General features: G+C 40.9%; 2 protein-coding genes across 3 annotated transcripts in view; one reads left to right on the top strand and one right to left on the bottom strand.

Moving 5' to 3' along the window:
- The window catches only part of Pdgfd (platelet derived growth factor D), a 214,441-nt gene that overhangs the window by 70,775 nt on the left and 123,720 nt on the right, over positions 1–19,946 (top strand). The window lies entirely within an intron of this gene.
- Positions 13,048–14,253, bottom strand: Ddi1 (DNA damage inducible 1 homolog 1). The gene has a single exon (XM_027415192.2). It carries the CDS (start codon positions 14,251–14,253, stop codon positions 13,048–13,050), a length of 1,206 nt encoding a protein of 401 aa, XP_027270993.1.

A 19,946-nucleotide genomic window follows, 5' to 3' on the forward strand; every position in this document is an offset into this window, starting at 1 on the left:
TAATTATATATATAAAAAAGGCAGTTTTGTGATCCAGTGCTGTGATCAGTATCACCATGTATACATAACTCAGGGTTTAGTTCTCTTCCTCCTATTTATATAAGAAATTCAATCTTGGTCTCCCCCTCATCTGTCTGTCTCTGTCTTTCACACACATGCTTATTCATGCATCTACACATATAACAGCATCTTAGAAGGGAAGATGGTGAATCATTAAAGGACTCTCCTGGGTTTTCTGTTTGGTTTTCATGTATGAGTGAGGATGCTATGTTATTGAAATATGGGTATTTATAGAAAGTCTTCTAGATCTTGTACCTGAGAGAAAACTACCTCCTCTCTGCCCCCGTGTGCTTTCATTGTGCCACATTGAAGCAGCATAATTGAATGCATGTCAGTTAGCCCTTTTCAAAACTTGGAATAATTGCCTCAGTTAGCTGAGTCTCAGGAGAATGACTTAAAAGCATGCAAATAACCTCAAAATATGCATATTCAAAATTAAAAGGATTTTTCATTAATGTTCACAAGTAGGTAGCCAGAAAGGTCCCTATGTAAGATAAAACTAACAGCAATGGCAGACTCCATGTTTTCACCTCTAAGAAGACTGCAGATCTGATCATGAAGGTCATTAGCATATCTGTTGTGGGTTGGAATGAGTCATATGATTGAAGATAGTTTGTTTTCTACTTTCACAAGAACTTTCCAGCATCTCTTTGTCACCAGGAAGTAGTTCTGGAAAACCCCTCTGTCTGGTCCTTTCTGGCTGTTCACAAAGGAAGAGTGCTTCTGTGCTTATGAGGCACAGTAATCTGCTCTCTTGGAATGTCACTGCCCAGTTGGCTACTGCTGCTATCAATGGAGGATGTCAGTGAGCAGATAGGAATATTTAATTAATATAGGTGATCACTTCTGAGATATACTAGGGAAATGAGCTGTCATCCACAGGTTCTATAGTCTAACAGAAGAAGTAATTTAATTCCAAACTTAAAATGGAAATTTTGATCGATAACTTTGGTTATGTGTACCATGGTGCTCCTCTGGTCTAAAGGTAGGTGCATAGGCCAGGAATGAGGAAGCCATGAGTGTCAGAACGTCTGCAGTCTGCATATAAGTTCTAAGTGGGCCCTCTGGGTTGCTGATATGGATAAAACCCAAACCTAGAACTGAGTGTTTTGGGACACAGAAAGTGATTCTTAGTAAAGTAAATCTGTGTAGCTCATTGAATCTTCTTAACCACTTGCTTCTGACACAGACCCATATTAGCTGGGTTTTTGGAATGATGTAATGTTGTCATGTTTGTTTATCATTTGCAAGCATCAAATTAAGATATAGTGTACTGTCCTTCATATGCCATATCATTCTCATGTTTGTTTTTCTGAAAGCATTAAATTAAGATACAGTATATTTTCCTTCATGTACCATGTCATCCTGAAGTCTCTCCTAGGGCTATCACCCAAGTAAGCCAATCAGTTACAGAAACTAAATCTTCCACATAATGATATTGTAGCTGACCTTCAAAGGGGTTTCTTTCCAAAGCTAACTTGTGTTTAGAGCCTTGGAAAAGCATGGCCCTTTGATAGGGGCTAGGAAAATAAAGGTGCGAGTGATAGAATACCTGATCTCATGTTAAGATGAGAGACAGATGAACGCAGAGCAGTGACCTGGAAAGGGGTGACATTCTTCCAAGGCAAAAGTAGGAACACCCAGTGAGTAAAAGCTGTGGAAAACAGAGCTTTGGGGAAGGTGGGATACCAGCCGTCTTGGAGGATTGGTAAAGTTCTTAGACACATAGAGCTTCTAAGGAGGAGGAGGTGGGAAAGAACGAACAGTGTGAGCGATGTGTTTCTCAGCAGAGATTTTTACAGCTGCCTGTGGAAGGATGATATGCTGAATAACTGAAATTAAATCGACTAATCTCATAAAAACATATCATATCGAGAACTGAAAGGTTGACCCGGGAGAGAAGGGATCACACACCTCCCACACACAAAGAAACATACACACTTACTTTGTACCTTTTCTGTGAAACAGTGAATAACTGCACACAACCCAGACATATGAAACTACGCCAGAGAGACTGTTGATACATAGAAGAAAAATGTGTTTTTAGATATATAAATATGTAAATTTTGTAAGTGTTCAAGATATCTATTTCCCCAGAAATAACACACATCTTGAAGGATGAATCTATGCAAATGGATTATATCCAAGGTCCCATGGTTGGATCCCCCACACTTTACACAGGAAAAGGAAACTTCAGAGGGCCAACTACCATTTTATATTTTATAGCTACATTGAAGCTGCTCCAAACCCTCCTTTCAGATCATTTCTTTACAGACATATTAAGGTGTCCATCTTGAGCTCTGTAGTCAGGTCTTGATTAATAGAAGCTGAGTGACTGTGTAGCTCCAAGCACAGCGAAGATACATAGTGTCTTTTTACCTGAAAATTTCCTGGGCTCTCAACCCCCATTTCTGGACCCTGAGTCTTTTTGTTTTGATTATTTTATGGACAAAGCATTTGTAACATTGGTTTCCTTTGGAAACTCATGGGGAGAATCCGTGTCATGCCTCCCCAGCTCCCCATAGTCTTCGGCTTGTGTCAACCTTCCATGTTTACATCCATCTTCATAGGACATTCTTCCCTCTGTGGCCAATCTGTAAAGAGAATCTTATTTAGGGCCCACCTTAAATTCAGAGTTATCTACTTCCAAAACTTTAACTTAAGTATAACTACAAAGTCCATGTTTGCATAAAAACAGAAGTGTCAGCAATTATGACTTGGCGTTTGTGTCTGAAGAAGGAGGACACCCTTCAATCACTCTTAAAGTTTAGAGGATGGATAACTGAAAATCAAGACATTGACTCCTTGTTAAAATTCCTGTCTGGTTCAGTAAAGGAGGAGGAATGACTGGGATGTGTGATGTATTTGTTTCTGAACCCAACCTGACATACATGCAATTGCGCTCTCTCTCTCTCTCTCTCTCTCTCTCTCTCTCTCTCTCTCTCTCTCTCTCTCTCTCTCTCTCCCTCTCCCCCCCATCCCTGCATTTGAAAAACCTTTAAAGTTTGACAGATTTTGTATAAGTGAAAACAGCTATAGGTTCTGTGATTAGAGGATTGCTAGCAATTTTAAGTCATATTATAGATTAACATTTTAATTCTTAGTTTGGAGTGAATATTCTGGTTTTGCTGGTTGAGAGCTGTTGTTTTTCAATTGGTAAGTTTTTCTAAAAGAAAAGAACTATTTAAATGAAAAAAAGAGAATCCAGTCAGTTTTGCATATATTTGTATACACATGGTATATGTATGTATGTACATGTACATGACTGTTTCTGTGTGTACATGCATTTACACATATGTGTATGTTTGGACATGTGTTCATGTACCTACATGTTTATTTGTATGGATGTGTGTGTTTGTCTTATAGTCACTTGAAGGAAACATATTGAATAAAGACTGAAGAAGGTCAAAATGATTCCATTATTCTTGTTCTTTTAATGATGATTCCCCACCATGAGATGGGTCACTGGATTGGCCATCTACACAAGAAACAAACTGCACAACAGCACATGAGTATGTCGCTTTGTTACAAGAAATCCTAGGAAAACTTTTCTAAGTAAAAATATGTTTTAAATGGCCCTCAGATTTGAACAATAGTAAAGTTATTTACACATGTAACATTTCTTACTCTCTTTTCATGAGTTTGACTATCATCACCTGAGTGGTACTGTGCACTGTGCAGATCCAGCTAAGTGGCATGTTTAGCTGCATCACTACTTCCATCCTTCTCTTTATTTCTTCTACTGTAGCTGAGTCGAGGTTATCATTAAATCCCATAAAGAAATCAAAGCACAGGAACTTAAGAACACTTTTTGATTATTTTCCCATTCCATAAATATTCATTAGTTCAGACACTATTCTATCAGACACACAGCAGTGAACAAGGTTGAGCTAGCAACAAACTGGGCCAGAATTCAAGCTCTGTCTTCAAGATTGTACTCTGTGTTCCTTCCAATACACAGTCTGCTGACTCTTACCCTGTTTGTCAGACTGTTGGCTCCTTGTAAATGAGTCATTTGAAGGGAGCTTGTATTTTGTGGCACAGTGGAAAAGCACACCCCTAGTCTCAGCCAGGAGATTGTTTTATTTTTCTTTCTTGTTTTGTTTTGTTTTTTTCTCTTTTTCCTTTTTTCTTCTTGTTTTTTTATTTTCTAGGTTCTGGTGATTGAACTCAGGGACTCACTCATGCTCAGCGCAGCACTCTGTCCCAGGCTGCTTTTCTCAACCCTGGGAGCCTGGATTTCAACACTTGTGACTTGACCCTAATACAATCCACCTAAAGGAGAGGTCCTCCACGTATTGGAAAAAATGAATAAACATTTACATGTCATTGATTGAACTATTTTAATATGATAAATACTATTCTTCTTAGTTTAAAGGGAACAAACTAGGTTTAGAAACAGTGAATTGGCTCCTGTCCACATTCTCAGAGACACTGTCCCTTGTTTTGTCTAAGATTGGCCTCTTGTTTAAGACAGTTTGTCCACTTGTCCTGTTGCCACAGCTCTCCTGCCCCAGGATCCTTCCTTTGTCATTACCCTAATTCCTCAGTAGCTGCTTGCCCTACTGTATTTAGAAGCTTCTTTTTGACATTTCAATTTGCACAAGCATCTGCCATTTAACAAGCATCACCCTCTACCCATCTGGTCCCCTGAACTGATGCTGTACCCCTCTTCCTCTGAAACAACACAATTTGGAAGCATCCTATGCATGCTAGCATATCTTTCTCCTTACTTGTTAATTCCTACCACTTTCATCTTCTTTATCTCTTTCCACTCTCTGTGTTCAAAAGACTCTGCCAACCTAATGCTGGAAATGACAATATTCTGATCCACATCGAATGTTTCCATATTCCCACCCATTTCTAATATTTGTTTTTATTGCTTGTTCAAGTATTGAGCCAATTTATTTGTTTTCATTGCTTCTTTCTTGTAGTCATGTCCATTTGGTGAAAATAAGATTTTTCCTGTCTCTGAGCAGCAATGGGCAGGGTGCAGAAATGATTCCATCATCTCCAGTACAGGTCAATAGTACACTGATGCTGAGAACATCAGCAGCTGAACGATGAGGGACATCATATGACAGTACAGCTCTCATTTTCCCAGCAAAACCAAGCTTGCCTCCTCTGCACATAGCACCTCCCAGCAGTCCAAATCAGTTACGAAGTGAGGATTGCTGTGTTTGCCTCTGCAGCTCTTGGGGACAGACCATTGTGTTGTTGCAATCCTGTGTGCTGTGAACAGTTAGAAGCAAGTTTGTCTTCTAAAATAAGATGTCGTGCCTCCTGTTTTGCCTTTTCTATAATTCCCGAAACTTGTACCTTCAAAATGTCCCTGTTTAGCTAAATTATAAATCTCTTTCATATCTACTATGTAGCAAAGTAGCATCATAATCAAGACTGTCTTGAAGTTTGGAAGCCTCATGAGCTTGGGGAATTGTTCCATCCATTTTATAGACTCATCAAATTTTACAGGAGCATGTGCTGTTTTGAGGCTCAGCAATGCATTTGATTTGCTCTCTCTGGATTATGCATGTGTTTATGCATTTCTGCTTTGCTGAATGCCTGTGCTTTTTTGCTCTGTGCTTTCTGTAACGGATATAATGAACAGTTTCCAAACTACTTGGGAGGCTGGAGGGATGGCTTAGCATTAAGGAGCACATACTGCTCTTTCAAGAGGACTTGATCCAGTCCCCAACACCCACATAGGGTAGTTTACATGCACCTGTGACTCCAGCCCCAGATCTGATGACCTTATCTTGCCTCTGTCAGCACCTGCTGTCATGTGTCAGGTGCCCTCCCTCCACAACACACCTCTACACATAATTAAAAAGGAGTATTCAGAAAATTATTTGCAATGACTGGGTTTTCATCCCAGGAATCATCCTCCTATTGCTAAACATTTTCACCTAGAGTCCTGCTGGTGTTTCTATTATTTCACTATTCAGTCATCTACCTGGATCTGTAACTCTCCCAGGGACCTGTGTATTCATTTCAACCGAAGTGATTACTGTGATGTTAGCAGCTTTCACTTGGAGCAAGTCCCAGGGCAGTATTACCTTTGAAAATCCATTTTATTGCCCATCTTCATCTTACATGTCCTTAATGAAGGTGTCAACTAGAAAGGTCTCTAAAAGCCATGCCTGCTGCACCCAACTAATCATTTGAATAGAACCTGATACATTGCCTTTGATAATCACCTTTGTCAACTCATTCTGAGTTCATGTTGGAAGCCTATAGTTAATCTGGTTAAAATTGATTTTTTTTCTCATTTTAGAGTAGTGCCATGATCTCTGCCACACTACTGACACCTGGGATCCAACTTCTCTCTGCCCCTGTTGGTGTGATTGCTTCCAGCACCCAGGTTCAACTATTATGATCACTACTGACAACAGATTCCATGATTATCCAGGGCTGCTTTTTTTCACTGGATCACCCTCTGCTGGCTTTTGCTTTTCTTGGCTGTCATCTACAGAGAATTTCACTGCTCATTAGTACCTTTAAGACCTGAAGAAATAACAAGGGAGAAGTCAACTTCTGTTCATTTTGTCTGACTGGCAACTATTTTCTGTGTAATATACACTACTCAAAGACAGAGGATTGAGAGTGGTGAACTAGTGGGTCATGGTTTATTCATCACCATAAACTGGTCTCCGCTGACAGAGACCCTCGGGATACATTTGTTAGACTTGTGAGACATTTGTCATGTTCATCTGCCTCTGTCCATCTCAACAGAGATAGTTACTACTGGAGAATCAGGAGGCGTAATTATTTATTCCACAGATTCTCCCATATACTAAAGAACACTGAACACCTCCAAACTCCCAGAACTATATCCCAGTGTCCCTGAGACAGCTCAAAGCTTCCTCTATCTTCCTCTGAGTCTTACAGTGTCAGTCTGTGGCCATCTCATTTATATTGATGAACAAATTGAATTATAGAGGTTTGCTGCATTGAATAAAGATATGTGGCCAGGAAGTGACAAAATCCACAGCAGAACCAATCTAATGCCCGACCAGCGTAGTTGGTTTCCTTTGTATCTTTTTTTTTTTTTTTTTTTTTTTTTTTTTTGAGACAGAGTTTCTCTGTGTAGCTTTGGAGCCTATCCTGACACTCGCTCTGGAAACCAGCCTGGCCTCGAACTCACAGAGATCCGCCTGCCTCTGCCTTCCGAGTGCTGGGATTAAAGGCATGTGCCACCAACACCCAGCTTCCTTTGTATCTTAAGGTAGAATTGGTCCCAGAACTAGTCTGAAATGCAATTACCTTTTCCTCTCTGCCTCCTGTCCTGTCTAAAGGACATTTTATACTTTCTCTTGACTCTGCCATTCAGCCTTCCCTTATCTCCACCCCATGCTTCCTGCACTAAGGAGCTGGGAGAAGGAGAAGTCTCCTTCACACCCACTGCCCCTGCCTTTGTACCCTGGAGTCACACTCAATCCCAGCTCCCCCAGGAACAAAGACCATTCAACTTGAATTCCCCTCTTTACCTCCTTTAGTTCCTCCCTCCCATGTGAGTATTGTCATTATCTTAGAGCCATACTGAATTACCATCATAGCCAAAGAAAGGCTCCCACCCCTTCCTCCATCACAGTGTTTCTGCCTCCAAAGACCTCATTCCTGAGAGCTGGTGCTGCTCTCCATGTAAGTCTTATATCTCACAAGATTCTTAACCCCTTCACACTAGGAGCTTCTTCACCACCACCCTGCAAAGACACTCTCAGTGTTAGCAACAGCTTCCCTTTGGCTTCTGTGTGCAGCCCCATCCTTACCTCCTCCTGAATGCTAATGATGTCTGCACCCTCCTCTTTGAAATGTCCTCATTGGGTGTCTTGGTCATTTTAACCTCATCACTTACTTTTCCTTCAACTCTATTTTGTCCTCTGTAAAACTAGAGGCTCTGGACTTCTTAAGGCCTACCTACAGATTTATTATTTTGACAAAGCACAAATTGGGTGACCCTGTTTTCTTTCTCTCTCTCTTTCTTTCTTTCTTTCTGTCTTTCTTTTTTTTTTTTTTTAGTTTTTCAAGACAGGATTTCTCTGTGTAGCTTTAGAGCCTATCCTGGCACTCGCTCTGGATACCAAGCTGGCCTCAAACTCACAGAGATCCGCCTGCCTCTGCCTCCCGAGTGCTGGGATTAAAGGCATGCACCACCAACGCCTGGCCTGTGACCCTGTTTTCTTAAAACCCACATAACTTCACAGACGAGTTAGAAGGAAGGAAAGACTACCTTTCTAACTGCAAACCTTACATAATCCATCCAGTCCCTTGTGTACTATCCCCTCTGCCCATGCTCTTGTCTCCTTGACCCTCCTTGTTTGCTCCTGCTATAGCTCCTTCCTCCTGTGATGTTCTTGGCCTGACTTCTTCTGGATTTGTCCCTCTCCTCTCTGAGGTTTTCCTCAGTTATCTGTTCCTCAGGGAGCTGATCTCCAACTCAGGTGTAAACTTGTATTCTCTCTTCCATTGTCTTCTAGTCCACTGCAGTCCTTTGCTTTTATCTAATGTGCGCAGATTTACCTGGTACCTGCTTTGAATTTAAGCACTGTCACTGAGAGATTACATAACAAAATGAGCAACAGGCTCTGTATACCCTAGTTCTTGAATATTGTCACCTAGTTCAGTGACCTGTGACCATGGACAAGCCACTTCATTGTTGCATTCTTCAGGGTCCCAATCTTAAAATAAGGATGATACTTATCACTTAGATTGCTATGATTTATTTTTTTTTAAGATACCATGTTTAATCCATGATTCACTTGGTAAGTGCTGAGGAAATAGCAGATGCTAAAGCTGATTTCTGTCTTTATCTGAAGCTTCAAGAGAAGATTACAGCTGTTCTCCCGAGCACTGCCATTTTGTAGTCCAAATGGCATTGCTGTTGCTTTCAGTACCTAGCTGTGAGGTCCATCAGGTGAGTGATGGAGAGGACCTCTCACACTGTATGCCCAGCCTGCAAATGGTGAATTCAGTCTGTCCATCATGAGAAGTGACTTAGAACACTTGTGAGGTACAGTACCCGCTGTGTCCACACACTTTCCATAACCTTCCAATCAGTTAAAGCTATGCTCAAACCTTCCCCATGTGGGCACCATGGAGACAACAAGGGGCCACCGAGTGTCTGCAGTGATCTAGGAAACTGCATAGCAATAAGTTCAGAGCTGAAAATGTAAATGAAAGGCAGGCTTGGTGTTGTGACCTTAATACTCAGCTTCATCTGTTTGCTTCTTGAATCTTTTAAATATTGGGGAATTTAAAGTTGAAATGTTTTCTATTTGGGGATGAATTTTAGTTGCTACCTATTTAAATTGAATTACCTTTTAATTGAACACAGTCAGTTAGGATGCGCCAGAGCATCAGAAAAAAAAAAAAAAAAAAAAAAAAAAAAAAAAAAAACCTGCTGAAGTGGAACCAGATATTCAGAGAATGAGCCCATGAGAGGAATCCCCACAGGTGCTCCTTAGTGAGGTTTTCGATGCAGCCAGGGGATGGTCCTCTCCAAATGCATACAGGGTTTCATTTGCATTTTGAAGGACAAGTAACAATGGTGACTTCTCCTTGCCTGTTAGAGCCATAGCAGATCTTCCTCAGATATACACTGTAATCAGTGGCCAACCGTGAAAGAATACACTGCAGTTATTCTGATCTGTTACATTGGCCCATTCTCTACAGTGTCTTCACCAAAGGACACCGGTCCGCAATCAATTGTGAGAACTTGCTCTCAGATATTAGTTCATCCCTATTGTCGGTGGTCTAATCCTCAGAATTTTATATAAATTGGAAACTTGCTAGAAAGCAAGCCGTTTTTGTTTCTTGTGCTGATGAGAACATTTCCATAGTGGTGCTGTGGGAGTTGTCATGTGGCGAGACTTTGACAGCACTAGCCTTGCCATATGGGGACATAAACTCCTATGGCTATGGAATACCAATGGGATCATTTCCTGTCAATTTCTGTCCTGAAGTCCAAGTGATGGCATTTGGCATTGTGTGAACAGAGACTATTTCATTTCTCTTTCACCTAACTGTCCATCTGTTGCTTGAACTTTATATGATTATTTCTGATAGGAGCCTGTACCACTGGCTCTCTCAAATTCTTATAAAAAAATGATCGCATGTCATCTAATTTTAAATTTAAATTAAACAGTGTCTTTCAAAGTAGATAGCAAACTGGGTAAATTTGTGGTATCCCATTGACGATCAATTTATTTGTGCACTGACCTTCAATGCTATGGAACTGATCTCTCTTTTATGCTTCTGGTCCAATAGGAGAGTATTACTCTGAAACTGCACTTTCTCCACATTGCTTAGCACACAGAAGGAAATAAGCTGACCTGCTTTCCCTCTGCTTCCATGGCAACAGGCTACTTGGGTCACAACAACTTTCCTTACTGACCAGAACCTATACTCTGCATAGCGGGCCACGAATCATAGTCCCACCGCACTCTGCAAAGCAGACACAGAACCATGCCCCACACACACACCTTGTACTCTGAATAGCAGACTGAATCATGGCCCTCCCTGCACTCTGCATAGCAGACACAGAACCATGCCCCTCCCTACTTTCTTCTTCCCTCAACCAGTCACCCAGCCAGTCTAATTCTGCATGCCCACTTCTGTCAGCAGGAGCATCTCTCTCTGTGCCAATCCTATGCATTTCTTTGTCTCCCACTGTGCTCATTCCCACCTGGTCTTTTTGTCCAACCCTCCACAACCTCCTGACACTTTAATGTAAGTATGCAGGTGTCATCACTATTTATGCTACTTCAGAAATGTCTGCTCTTTAAATAAATAATTTCCCTTCACACTCCAAATCTGGACTATTTTGAACAGTTCACTCCATCCATATCAAATGGTAGAGAAAAATGTTGTAATTTGATTGGTGTTTCTCTAGGTTGATCTAAGATTTCAAGTCATTTTAAATGCAGTGTCTGTTTGTAGTGTCTCATACCTCTGTTTTTCCATGTCCCTTTCTACTCATTCTAGGTCTGAGTTATGTTGATTACAGGTTTTTAAGATTTAGCTCTTGAATGAATTTGATTTAAACTACTCTAGAATACTTCCATTAAATTATCTTTATATTTCTTTAACAATGTTTTTCATAGAATTTTGAAATGATTAACTTTCTCTATCCCAGAAATAGTTGATAAATTATCTCAACCAGATTGTTTCTTCTGTCTAAATGAATTAGTCTATCTTCCTGTTAACCTTGGTGTGGGCACTGCTAGCACCAAACCTTTATCAACATCCATTACAGGTTCTTTCTTTTTGGAGGTACGCATCATGCCTGCAAGAATACTTTTTAGAGTCTACTTCTAATGCTTCTTCTAATTGTTGTGCATTGCCCAGGGCTGAGGAGTTGATGAGGCTGAAGGAATATCAGGAAAATGATTAATTGACCACTATAAACACATATTTTAGCAACATAAAGGAAGCACTTCTCTCCTCCACCACGTTAAAAGTTCTTGAAGGGTGTGCTTTGTGGATTAGTTGAATTTAATTTTCTTTGCAAATATCAGCAATGTTCTTAACATAGACATGTATTCCAGTTCTGTTAATATAACCCTATCTATGAGTGATTCAGTCACATTATTGTCAAGTTCTAACAAAGTGGCAATTTTCCATCCCAGCTAGTTAAAGGTCACAGTACCATGCCTGTACTGAAAATCAGTCTCTTGACTGAAGACATGCAACACCTAATGTTGTACCTGGCATATAGTCGATGATCTTTACGGTTCTGTGGAGCAGATCCTGCTGCGCTGTGCTGAGTCTGTTTCATTGAATCCCTGCTCATGCATCAGCATTGGAGTCTATATGTTTGTAGTATGTCACTTTGCTCTTTCTAATTCCTCTCCGGGGGCTTTGATGTTCTGTAAGTGCCGTGCTGGTATCTTCATTTTCTTGTTTCTCTTCATGGCGTGAGACAAGGGCCAAAACTCACACATTCTTAAATGTGAAACACTGATTTTTTTACTTGGAATGCTTATGTATTTCTAGATACAACAGGAGCTTGAAGAGGAAAACATGTGAATTAATATAGTATTGACTAGTTTCTCTGTGTTAAGGGGTTCTTGTTATAAAGATTTGGCACAGTAGAATTTCAAAATGATGGTCAAGTTATAAGGCAGGAATCTGATGGGCCAGTGATTACATCCCTGGAGTATATTTATGTTGGTAACTGCTAACCTTCTATTTGAATACAACAGCAATATATTGATTGGCAGTAGAAAATATATGCTCTGCCCACCCCAATAAAGCAGAGCCACATCACCTCCATGGACTCCAACATAGAAGGAAGTCATCTTCAAAATGTTGATAATGCTGTGCTTAAATAAACTCTGCTGGTTAGAAACTATGAACTGGAAACATGGCTCAGAGGTAACCAATGGTAGATCAGGTCCAGAGTTCAGATACCAACATCCACTTCAGGACACTCACAAATGACTGTAACTTCAGGACCAAAAGATCTGATGGCCCCTTCTGGCTTCTGTGGGCACTTAAACACACACACACACACACACACACACACACACACACACACACACACGAGGCGAGGGCAGGGATAATACAAAACCATTGCTCTTGCTAATATAAAATCCTTTTGTTTACATGTATATTTGTAGTCTGAAAGAATGGCTTTTTTTTTAGGAACTTATGCAAAATAAACAGCCCTTGGTTTGGACATGCCCTCCCTGTAATCTGACAGGAAATACTTGTTTTCCCTTTAATAGATGTTGGGAAACCAACTTGGATCTCCAGCCCTTCCCCTGGATGAGGTTCAGTCATCTGGAGTGAAGGAATGGACCCACATACACACACTGCCATGAGTCAGTGATGACTTACATAGTCACCCATTTGTGAACTCAGTCACAAGGCCAGGCTGGTTGCTAAGATGTTTTTAATGATGACATTGCCATTGAGCTCATGTCTTATACTTTTCTGGGACCTATGGCTTGCTCCCTCGTGGCAGTGGCTTATATACAACCTGATTCAATGCTGTTTTCGTCCTGGACCCTTGACTGGATGTTTGATGATATTGCCTGGTACTTCCTTATCCGAAGAGTCTTCTTGCACAGTTCCACTCACCAGTCTGGCACACAAGGGCAACTCTCCCTCAGGAAGGAAGTGTGTTTGTGTGCCGGTGGTGCCAATGACCAGCACATTTTTCTTTAGGTCGATGGAACACTGATGCCTCCTGAGCATATCAAGCCCTAGAAGGATATCCATCGGCTGCTCTTCCAGTATGGAGAAAGAGCACTGTAAGAAATCACCTTCAATCTGAATCTGAGCCAGATGAACTCGGCCCACAATCCTCTGTGTGCCCACTCCCTTAGCAACCCCGGCCCATCGCTGGTCCACCAGTCTCATGATGTTACATCTCTCAGCACATGCTTGGCTCATGATAGTCATCTGAGCACCCGAGTCAACGAAAGCCTTTAAAGGGTGCCCGTTCACTTTGCAGTTAATATAGAGCATAGCCACTTGTCCAAAACTCTCTGGAGCCTCTTCCATAGCTATGTTCATATTTTCTTCAATATTCTGTTGTCTGATTTCTTCTTCTATTCTAGCCTGAGCTTCCTGATCAAATGGGTCTGCAGAATAAAGACGAACCATCTCTTGCTCTCTCAATGCCCTTTCCCTCTGCTGTTCCATCAGGACCTGAGAAAATGTCTCGAGGCTTCCACTAAGCAGAGCTTCAGCCAAAGCGGGATTCCGTTCCTTCAACAGGGACAGATCATGAGGGTTGGAAAGCAGCATGCTGCGAATCAGAGCAGGGCTATTGAGATCCCGAGCATAGGCCATATTCTCTCCCGAGGCCAATCCGTGCGCTTGTGTTGATGGTATACGTTGCTGACGCTGATGATGATGGTGACGGGTACTTGATGTTCCAGGTATGGCTGACCCGGTGAAATCTGCTCGAGGCTGGTTTGGGGTCCTTCCTGGAGTCCGAAGTCCCACATTGTCCTTCTGAAGTAGTACAACCATATCACCATCTTTGAGGCCGTAGGTGCCCAGGGAACAATGGTCATCTGTGAGGAGTTGTTCCATGTAGACGAACTGAATCTCCTCAGCAGGTACACCAGACTCAAGCTCACAGAGGACTCTGAAGTTGCAGAGCTCAAAGTCAGGGCTGACCTGGAGGGAAAAGGTTGCCTCTGTGAGGTCCCTACGCACACAGTACACAGTTATCAGCATGGTACACACTCAGGAAAGCCACGTTGGCAGAAAACATCTGGTGGATCACTGGCTGACTGGTGCTGGTTTGGGTTGATGTCTGGCCTGCCCCTTACACCTTGTTATGAAACTCATTCAACTCTCAGAAAGGCAAAGGCAGTGACCAGAATGGAGGCTGCCTCCCAGCCCCAGTGCCAGCCGATGGCCCCATTGAGCCTCAAGGTAACAAGTCCATGTGGTATGTACTGCTTGGAACTTAGAACATCTGTTTCCATAGAAATTGTTACTCAAGGCCAGTGGTTTCCAAGGCTGGTCTTCAAATTCTACTTAATACTAGCCACGCAGAACATCTAAATTCTCTTAACCATGCCAATATTCAGCCTGTTAACTATAGGCCTGTATTTCACATACTTATTCTTATCTCTGAGACAGTGCGGTTGTGACTTGGACATGACAAGAACCATGATATATTCTTAGTAGGAGACATAGGTGCTTGCCATTGAAGGTAGATGAGTAGATCGTGACCTGAGGTGGATGTCTTCAGCACCTCTGACAGTATACAGAGGCTGTATCTGCTATAGAAGTGACAACCTGAATGCAGAAGGAGGAATATTTTTCTGGGTGAGAAAAGGTTAGTCATTTCAGACAAATTCAGAGACAAAGGAGAAAGGAAGAACAGGAATGTGTGGTTCCTCTGAGGAACCCAGTTTGACACTGATTCTATAGTAAAGTACATGGCAATCCAGAAGATAAATATGCCTCTCTCTGACCTTGAGACACAGCGGCCCCCACCACCCAAACAAGTACCAACCTCAAAGTAGAGACTCTGAAGTCAAGGATGATTGGGTAGAACTCTTGTGAACTCAATTTTCTTCCCTGAAACTGTTCTGTGCTGTAAAGAGTTCACAGGTCCCTGGACCCTCCCTCCCAGGTGTCTACTTATGAACCAAAGGTGGTCACAGTCTTGTGCCATGCACAACCTCACCCCTATTTAGGAATTTTCAGCTGTGTTCCACAATACAGAGGCTATTGCATCAGCTTAAAGAATTTTTTTTTATTTCTGTTTCTCTTGTGTTTCAGTTGAAAGACTATCACTTCTTGCTCTAATTATCTCAACATTGCCATATGCTTTTTTTTCTTATATTAGGAATGTTGATTGAATGCATAACGGGAAACATTAACTGGGTTATAGGGAAGCAGTCATAAATAATGTGAAATGCATGCTATGTTCTTATAGGAACTCACAGTCTAAGAGATGATACATGCATACACACATGAGGAAGAAACCACAGTAGAATTCCACACAGCCTGAAGGTAATCACTTATCAAGAGAACAGATGTGGAAGATGGTGAGGTGTGCTGAGGAGTAAAAGATACCTGAAAGAGACAGCTTTAGCAAGATGAGGGGCTGGTCATGTGGGTACCAGATGGCAGACAAACAAATCAGAAAGGGAGGAGAGTGCCCTGGTTAGCAAAGCTTTTTAATATGGAGAAAAATAACAAAAATTTCTGGAAAGAATATTAATTATGTAAAAAGCATTTTGGGGGATGAACATTTATACCTATCCAGTCATTCAATTTCTGTTTCATTGTTGTTGTATGCAAATGTGGGTTTATATATGTGTGCACAGAAACATGGTCGCCAGAGCTTGCAACTGGAGCTTTTACTTGGCCCCTCTCCTCCTTACATATTAAGGCAGAGTCTGTCACTAGGATTTAAGTTTGTCAAGTCAGTTAGTCTGATTGCCCTAGTAGAATCTCTTGGCTCCATCTCTAGGTGCAGGGATCAGTGGTGGCAACCCAAGTCTGTCTGACATTTCTTGGGTGTCCAGATCTGAACTCCTGGCTTCACTGCTGTGTTGCAGGTGATTTAACCACAGAGCTATTTCCCCAGGTCATTTGATTTCTTCATTTTCTCTATATTCTGATGTTTTCCCAAAGTCATTAATGGTTTCTCAATTTTGAGAACATCTGTGAAATTGGACATCTTGTGCAAGCTATTCTTCTCCAGAAAACACTGGGAAAGCTGGTTTGACAGGGATTCAATGATTCCCTACATACCATTGGATTTAGTTCTTAAAACTCTATTAAATTATGCTAATGCTACTTGTGTTGTTCAATTTGTGTGTGTGTGTGTGTATGCAGATTAAATTATTTTTGTAGGACAAAAGGTGTCTTTGTGTTATTGCTTTTTTTCTTTTCTTTTGGTTTTAGTAAAGCAAAAATAGAAGGTTTGCATTCAAAGAAACTAATATATTTTTAAGTGTTATCATTGCCTGGATACTGAGCAGAATTCAGTTTTATGGGAGATTTTTTGTTACTTTGATGTAATTATTTAGGTTTTGTGCCATTTTTCATTGACGTAGGTTCTACTGTTTTACCTTCGACCCACGAGGAAGCAAAGAGCCTCAAGGTCTAGCCAGTTAATTCTCATCACTTCTAACTCACAGCAAGGCAGGCTGGGCAGGAATCATCTGGCTCAACCAGCCACCCTACTTTTAAACCTTTTTCACAAAACAGCTGGAATCTCCAAAGCAAAACACGGTCTCCCCAGGCTATTTGGTATTCCTGGTTTGTATATTCCTTAATTCACTGAATTTACTCAGCAGTATTGGTGATTCAAATACCAGATGTATAATTTTCTTAACTCAAATTTTTAATTAAAAGCATCATCTGATTATGTGGTAAACATGGCAATTATAGACACTCCCAAACATCAAATGTGCCATAAATCCCCACTGCACAGGCGCTGAGGACTGATGAGGATTGGGAACTAATCAGGTGTACACACGTAGCTAACTGGAGGTTATTGCAACTTTTTCTCCAGAAATACTTTAAATATTCCCTGAAATTTATTTCCTGGCAAATGTAGTATAGGACATAATTGAATCTTTCTTTGATAAGTGAGACTCCTACAAAGTCTTTGGTTGTCACTCAGAACTTTAGTTCTCATTGTATAGTCCCAATACTTAGAGAATGGAGGGGAGAACCCTGATTTCATAGTCTGGTAATAAGCCATGGTAACAGATTCTATAAATCACTTCTTTTTAAAACGTTAATGCAGCGGGTCTCACCCTCCCTAATTACTACAATTCCTCATGTTGTGGTGACCTCCAACCATACAATAACTTTTGTTGCCACTTTGCAACTGTAATTTTGGTACTGTTATGATGCAAAGATCTGATAGCCAGGATATCTGATATGCAGTCCCCCTGAAAGGGTCATTCAACCCCCAAAGGGATCTGGACACCCAGATTCAGAATCGCTGCATTAATTCAGTAATAACAATGAAAACTCAGATAACTGATGGTCCCACAATCATTTGGTGTTTAAGGTATTATATGCTGCTTTACAAAGCAAAATAAATGTGGGATTTATTTTGTGAAAATAATAGAATGTCTGACTAAATGTTACATTTCACATAAATAAGAATAAAAGCCTATTGAGTACTTAGAGTCCTTCCTTTAAAATATGGCTGAGGGCTCAAGGTGTTGTTTAGTTTAGCAGCAGGTGAGTTGCCTATCTCCAGAAGGCCCAGAGTTTCTTCCCTAGTTATTCCAAAAGAAAGAGAGGGTGTTCAGTTTTAAGGCCCTGGGTCCTAGCAGTTGTCCATAATCATCCTTAAGTTGGAAGGCAGAAACAAGAGATTCCTGGAGGCTTATGGATATGTAGCCTGGTATTCATTCAAAGGCAAACAGACCCCCATCTCAAAGACAGTGTCAGGCAAGGATTGACACTAGAAGTGGTCTATGGATTACCACACACACACACACATTCATATTCACAAACACACACAGGTGTATCACATATGCTTGGATATCACACCCACATACATTTACAAACACACACACACACACACACACACACACACACACACACACACATATATATATATATATATATATATATATATATATATATATGCACATGGATATCACCACACACACACACACACACATACACACACCACACACACCAAAAACCAGTACCTAGCATTACCTTAAGTGTAATCAAGACATAATAAGAAGTTAAATCACCGCTCGAGAAGTTCCAATGTTCCACTGTTCCTTCAGTTGCTTTAGGTTAATACAAGAAGATATGTGAGAATGGCCCTGAACCAGTAGCATATACATAATGAAATGTCTATTTTCCAGATACACTAAGAAGAGAAAAGGGTTAGTCTTGCCTGTCATTGAAACTTAACCCCACAAGACTGATGAAATTCATAAGCAGATATGTAATTGAAGAAAAACATTAGAATTCCCATCAGACTTAAAGGCAGTCACCTCCGAGCTGCTGTTCACCCAGTGTAAGTTGGTTAGACTATGATAGAAAGTATGTGCTTGTGTATACATGCCGGGAAGGGCGGAGCCTGAAATGAACACAAGTGACAGGACATGTCTGCAAATACATAGAAATAGCAATTGAAAGATTTCGTTACTCTCCTGCAAGGAATATTTCCATGGTCACCTTGATTGCTGTATTTGATAAACCATTTTCAATCCCTCCACATCTCTCTCTCTTCCCTCTGTCTCTGTCTCTGTCTCTGTCTCTCTCTCTCTCTCTCTCTCTCTCTCTCTCTCTCTGTGTGTGTGTGTGTGTGTGTGTGTGTGTGTGTGTTAATAACGTTTGTGTTTCCTCTGCCCCATGGTTTCTTGTAATGTCTTAAATGTAGTATAGAAGTTCTCTGGTCTGTGGATCTCTTGTCGTGTTATTAAGACAGGACATTATTTATAATTTCTGAAATAAACATTTACAGTTTACATAAATTTAGTGCAAGTTTGAAACACAATAAGAAGGATATTTGATTGGTGGATTGGTATTTCTCTTTGACAATCCCAGTGTCCCTGAGGAGAATGTTCTCGTGGTCCTAGTAACCATGTATAGAAATTACCTGATACAAAAACAGTAGGGCTAGTAAGGAGGCCTCAAGTACACTGAGTGCTTCTTCAATTAAGAAATGTATCCAGTCTGTTTTGGGTTTAGTTTATCTCACTGTCCTATAATCTCCTTGTTTGCAAACCATAGTTGCTGAAGTTTAAGAATTCCTATGGTGCCTGATCAGAAGATCTGACATGCATAAACCCACACTTGTGTTTCTAACATTAATGAAGTGCCTGCGTGCTCCCAACACTGCATTTATGTGCCTACTTGCTCTCATGAGAAGGAAAACACTAATAATCCCTTGAGGCATTAATAATCAGTCAATAAAATAAAGCCTTCCAGGTACTGTTCGGGTGCCTGCCTCTATAAACATTTACTTCTGAGCACGTGCATTCATCCCCAGGGGCAACAGCTTCCAGAAGCTTAGAGAAGGTGTCAGAGGACAAAGAGGTCTGAAAGTCAGAGCACTTCTTGCATCTTCATTAACCTTTTGCTTTTGAAAATTTAGCTTTGTTACACTGAAACTATTTCCGGGTTATTTCCGCCATTTAATTCTGCTGTGTCAGATTCCTTGCCTTGCTCAACCCTGACTTCTGCAAAATTCTTGACATGTCTTTTGTTCATGATACATGTGAAAAAGATAGGCCTAAATAACAAAACAGACCTACACAAAGGAGAACAGTACACGACAAAAATATTAGTAAAACCTTTCACCTACCTCCATGTCCATTTCCCACTGATGTCAGAACCATGAGAAGATATGAAGCTTTTTTTCTTTGTTGGCAATTATAATTATTTATTGTGTGGGGCTTCCTCTTACTATTTCCCCA

The sequence above is a fragment of the Cricetulus griseus genome, chromosome 4 (genome assembly GCF_003668045.3).
Source record: "Cricetulus griseus strain 17A/GY chromosome 4, alternate assembly CriGri-PICRH-1.0, whole genome shotgun sequence".
NCBI lineage: Eukaryota > Metazoa > Chordata > Mammalia > Rodentia > Cricetidae > Cricetulus > Cricetulus griseus.

Bases quoted from the DNA above. Each gene is read 5' to 3' on its own strand.
- Ddi1 (XM_027415192.2), bottom strand. From the start codon at position 14,253: ATGCTGATAACTGTGTACTGTGTGCGTAGGGACCTCACAGAGGCAACC.